At 31.9% G+C, this 5,533-nt stretch overlaps 1 protein-coding gene across 4 annotated transcripts; it reads left to right on the top strand.

Annotated features, from left to right (window-relative positions):
• The first annotated feature begins 2,048 nt into the window (after positions 1–2,048).
• On the top strand, positions 2,049–5,396 carry LOC119834667 (T-cell activation inhibitor, mitochondrial-like). 4 transcript variants are annotated; one of them, XR_005288011.1, is made up of 7 exons: positions 2,049–2,239; positions 2,315–2,435; positions 2,539–2,668; positions 3,069–3,207; positions 3,807–3,908; positions 3,986–4,103; positions 5,149–5,367. XR_005288011.1 is itself a non-coding variant. In XM_038359097.1 (7 exons), exons 1-7 carry the CDS (start codon positions 2,217–2,219, stop codon positions 5,362–5,364), a joined length of 837 nt encoding a protein of 278 aa, XP_038215025.1. In that variant the 5' UTR covers positions 2,049–2,216; the 3' UTR covers positions 5,365–5,396. The 4 variants fall into 4 exon arrangements, 2 of the variants coding, with proteins under 2 accessions (XP_038215025.1, XP_038215026.1); XR_005288012.1 differs by having other exon boundaries at positions 2,539–2,675; XM_038359097.1 differs by having other exon boundaries at positions 2,539–2,656; positions 5,149–5,396.
• The last annotated feature ends 137 nt before the right edge of the window (positions 5,397–5,533 follow it).

Below are 5,533 nucleotides of genomic sequence, written 5' to 3'. Positions count from 1 at the left end.
TTAATTAAGTACATTTAAATAAGTAAATTGAACATCTCAATCTAACTACTGATCAGCCAGATAGCGATGCTTGATTGTGGAACTTTAAAGTAAAATTGGGTGAAAATTTTTTGGTTGCATGTATTTGCTTATATTGAAAATCGGATAAACTTCAGTTTAACAAATACAATTTTTATTCGTTTAACTTTATTTTTATTTCCATATTCAACACTCAATTTGGAACATTGAGACCTTTGAATAAAAAGATCCCTTAGGCAACTTTGGTTCCGTTTTTTAATTACTTATTCGGTAGTGATAAGCTTTACAACATTACTTTTACAATGTTTATATATAATACCACAATGACAAAACTTTCTTTTTATACTTAATACATACAAATTCAGAAGTTAACAAATTAAAGTGTAAATTCGTTGTGATTTACATTTAAGGCAGGTAACATAATTTTAAAGGAAACTAAATGTTTTATTGGTGATATCTCGAACGTTCTGAATTCAAATTTTTGTCAACAGTCACGAGAGTTGTCAAAGAGTTCGTTTTCCCTCGCGTTAGCTATTTAATGGAGGTACGGTTTTCACAAGACATTAATTGAAATGCAAAAACGACTAATAAAACGTAGAACAGGCTTTAATATCCACGCCAGCTTATGCTAACTGCGTCTAACATAGAGCTGTAATATGCATAATATTAATAGTATAGGAAAATTGTTTTTCTCTATAATATGAATAAAAAAGTTACAAATAACTTAACCAATTTTCATCACTAATTCTTAAATATTAGACTATGACCCTCTTAACATAATGAATGAAATTAAACATAAAAGAAACTCTTCATTTCCAATATCTACCACAGTAACAAGTAAAATCTAATACAAACGGGTTATAGTAAATAGGAAATGATAAAGATCTCCAACAAGATTGCAGTTCTGCAACTATTGACGCCGCTGTCAAGCAAGTGCAACATATGTGTTTGTATGTGTGTGTGTACAGAGTAGGCATAGTGGAGTCTACAAGGAATTGAAAAACGTACGTGGATCATCGCACGATGTGCAGGAGTTGAGCACGCTGGGGCGGCGGCAACGGCACGGGCGCGTCGGCGGCCTGAGCACGGGGCACACCAAGTGAAACACAGGCGCAGATCGAAAGTTCGACGCAAGATCGAGCGCGCATATGTAAATATCGGCACATTTACAAGCGAAAGGGTTCACCAGAGCGGCGCACTAACGCAGCATTGAGCGGGAACCAGTCCGGTGAGATTCCTTCGATGTTTGATAGAAAAATGTCGAATGAGCTTCAGGCCCATCACATGCCGCGAATGTCTGGCACGGAACGCGGTCGCCACTCGACTGCCGCCCTCCACTCTGTTGGTATATTTATCGCTTAATTATTAAACTCGTCTGTGTAACAATTATGAAGCAGCTCGGCAAGTGGAAGGCGCAGCATACTCGCAGAGAGCGTGCGGCGCTACCGCGTCTGCGTTCAAGTGTTGCGTCACACTTCGCAAAGCCGTCGTATGGTCAGCCTTCAGATGTTATCGCAGCCAATTCAATTCTCACCTATTATTCATTTTAAAGCATTAACCTCCAAATACCTACATCTTTTCAATTTACCTTCCTATGTTTTGTTTCCGTATAACATATTTAAATTCAGATTTAACGCAATCAAACTCTTGGCTGAAGATATTTTGTTAAGCTTAATTGCATAAAGCCTAATGACTAGAATTAAATTAATTTTATAAGTTATGTGAAAAATTTTATTTTTCTACTTACAAATTAAAATAAATCCACACATTTTATGCTCTACTTATTTTTATTATTTCTTATTGTATATTAAATTCATCGTTGCTTACATTTACAAGAATTCATCCGTCAAAGAATAATATTAAGTACTTGGATATTCTCCCTATTCATTTATATATGTATACTCTAAGCACAGCTCCAAGATGGCTCCAAGTATACATTCAGTACAGACTCGGTCCACGGTCCATTAAAATGCGAATTATGTCTATGGCTGTCAATGTGACTGCATTCATAGAGTACGTCAAAATCAAATTGATAATCTCAAATGACAAACGTCAGTTTGGGCAAACTTTTTAACCTGAATGCATAGGAACACAATAAAAAATATGTACAGATTTCAAAGAAAGAAGTGCGCAATATCAAATATTCATCTAAATTAGACGATAACGAAGCCCAAACTCAAACTAAAAAAACGTTCAAAATGTTTTGCAGATTAAGAACAGGGTTGGTTGTTTAGTATTTATTTAAGTCTTCTCATCGCTTATTCAAACATTTAATTTAAAATTTGATCGTATACAGCTATGGATATCCGGGTGGTCTAATACACAGATGTTTAAGTTCAGCAGAAGTTTCCACTGCTTTGAGGCCATTTTATTTTAGAGTCCATCCTGATTTATTTGGAAAATATCCCGAACAAAGAGTAAGTGATATTCGCATCTATTAAACTAATTTACCGATTACCAAGAACAGATAAATACTATTTATGCAGTTAAATATATCAATTCATTTATTATTTCTTTCAGAAAATAAATGAAATTTCTTTGCAACAACTGAGTGCATTATTAGAAGCTCAACAATCTAGTCGAAATACTTCTGTATCAACACTTCCATTTTATTTAAGAAAAAAAGATGTCCCAGAAGGTATAAGCTAATGTATGCAGTTAGTATACTTAAATTGTTGATAATTGAGATTGAGACGATAATTTAATGAAACTTAAAATGACACATGTGTTCTTAATATTAATTAATTTCTATGAATCAAATTATTTACAGTTTTCATATATTAATTATTAAATTAATCTTATCAAACAAGAGTGTAGAAGTAAAATGTACAATCTTAGTCATACAGTATGGTCAACATTTAATATAAAAAAAAGTAAAAGAATAATAATAAGCACTAAATAAGAAGTTATTGGTACCACCTCTACCGCTAACAGTTAGAGTGTTCAACTAATTACCCATATAAGAATCAAGTTCCCTTTGCTGCATAGCTTTTCTTATTAAATTAATGTTACAATAACAATCTTAATATTCCTTATCTCTGTGTCAACAGGTCAATTTGAATTAGTAAACATAAAGTTGGATAGCAATAATGTAAGAGAAACTGTAGTCAAAGTTTTAAACGCCTGTGATATTTCTACAAGTTATATAGACAAAATTCCAAGGACACAAGAAAGGAAAACACAGTTTAGGTAGTCTTTTTTGTTACTTCACTGTGTACACACCCCTATATCTGTAAAATAACAAACACTTCTATTGATGATATGTATGCCAACTATCAAAGCCACCAACCTAACCAACATACCAGTGAATTTTTAAATGGATATGGTAGGAGTAATCAATCAAATATTGGTTATGTTGTATTAGTATTTTAAAAAATCTGCTGATTCAAATTTAATTTTCATCATAATTGGCCTTATGACTTCCTTAAGCATTTGATAACATTTGATAAATCCACCCTGTATGTCCTACTAATATTCTACTAATATTATAAACGTGAAAGTTTGTAAGGATGTGTGTGAGTTTGTTACTCTTTCACGCAAAAACTACTGAACCAATTGCAATGAAATTTTGTATGTAGACAGCTGGATAACTAGAATAACATATAGGCAACTTTTTATCTCAATATTATGTGAGATACAGACTTGCTTGCGGGTGAAACGGCGGGGTGCAGCTAGTGTTATCATAAAGTTTGGTACTACTATATTTCTATCCATCTGTATTTCTCCCCCTTCTCGAAATATTGTAACAATTGATATTTATGTTCATTCCACAATAATTGTTTATGCAGTGAGGATTTTCATAAAGCATATGAAAAGTACAAAGACGAATTTGATAAAGCAATGCAGATGAAAAGAAAGGTGGAAGAAAAGAAAGCAGTATCAAATATAATGTAAGTATTGTGTAATCAATTATTTTTAAAGTAGTTTTATGCCATTGTGTGATGTATGTTGTCATTTATATTTTCAGTGAATGGGTTTTAGACAACAGCAAGATAGCAAGAGAAAAGTATGATTCAACTCAAGCAACCAGAAACCAAGTGCAATCTCTTATAGAAAAACTATGCAAGACATATGGTATAAAAGAAGTTGGTAAAGCAATTGATATTTAACTATTTTTCCAAATATAATAAAAAATAATAGAATTGCCATAAATCTGTGGTTTTTAAATAGGTCACAATGAAGTAAAATATTTTGATACTGCAATTTATTTATTGAAGTATTTTTTTTGAGGTCCATTCCAAGAAGATAAAATTAGACCCTAATTAATAGATTGTTAGTTTGTCTATTTATCTGTCTGTCATGTCATGAACTGTGATAGACAATTGGAATTTTTATAGATGATGTTTTTTTCTTCTGTCATAATAACAAAAAGTAAAATTTTTAAATAACGGTTGGCGTCATAAATTAGATAAGTGACCTTTTTTATTGTAGACTGTTCACCCCGGGTTTGCTCTTGGTACATATATAGCCTAAGTCATTCAGTGAAGTTACCGCTTTCTAATGGTGAAAGAATTTATATAATCAGTCCAACAGTTTTTGAGTTTATCCATTACAAACAAACAAACAAATTCCTTCCTCTTTATAATATTAGTCTAGATGTTCCTTAGCTTAACTATTGGTACAGATCCCCAATGTCGCGAGTGCGACTCGCACTTGACCAATATTATTTAAAGTGACACCTTCCACTTCGACACTGGCATGGGTCATCACTCATTAGGGGGCATCCATAAATTACGTGAGACATTTTTCAGGATTTTTTGAGATAAAAGAGAAATATGTTTGTCAGATCCATTTCTGGATTTATTTTAATATTTATAAATTACTTACTACTATTTTAATCATTAATGCGTTCGTCGCTTTGTCGGCGACGTGAAATAGTTGTTAACTCTTAAAAAAAATCGATGGATTCATTTATTACGTATATTTGGGAAACTATAGCGACATTTTACTAATGAATGTTTATGAATAAATAATTTTATCAAATGCTATGTAACTTTAAAGAACACTCATATAAATTTTATGAATACTTTAAAACCTTTGATAAGACTATATTCATGAATAATATTTTTATGAAATTTATTTGGAAAAGAGCTCTCTTGTAACAATGATTCTTATAAATGCTTGTTTTAGGTTAAATATGACAGTGGTTGGAATATAAGTCATATAAGGGGAGCACTGCAAAGTCTTACATCTATGGCATCTCAACATCCACAACATATGATAAATTTAAAAGGTAAATTTCACATATTTTCTTTCATATTTTTTTGTTATTTATTTATATTCATATACCTCTCTTGTGCAAGTGTTTGGAACAAAACTCGAACTTCGAATAGACCTTTTTATTAAAAAAAATATCTGTATTTGTTACCTAGGTCTGAGATTAGGTTGAAAACTATTTTTAATGAGAAATTTTGAAAGAATAGAAAATATTTGATCCCGAGGCAGGATTCGAACCTGCGTTTCTTGCCTAACCGTAGCAATTTTTTCTATTCTTTCAAAATTTCTCATTTATAAA

The sequence above is a fragment of the Zerene cesonia genome, chromosome 19 (assembly GCF_012273895.1).
Source record: "Zerene cesonia ecotype Mississippi chromosome 19, Zerene_cesonia_1.1, whole genome shotgun sequence".
NCBI classification, from domain to species: domain Eukaryota; kingdom Metazoa; phylum Arthropoda; class Insecta; order Lepidoptera; family Pieridae; genus Zerene; species Zerene cesonia.
Note: the sequence above shows the minus strand (reverse complement) of the source record. Positions and strands in the feature narration are given on the sequence as shown.

Bases quoted from the DNA above. Each gene is read 5' to 3' on its own strand.
- LOC119834667 (XM_038359097.1), top strand. From the start codon at position 2,217: ATGTTTTGCAGATTAAGAACAGG. The intron at 2,436-2,538 runs GTAAGTGATATT...TATTTCTTTCAG, and splicing joins GAAAATATCCCGAACAAAGA to AAAATAAATGAAATTTCTTT. The intron at 2,657-3,068 runs GTATAAGCTAAT...CTGTGTCAACAG, and splicing joins AAAAAAAGATGTCCCAGAAG to GTCAATTTGAATTAGTAAAC.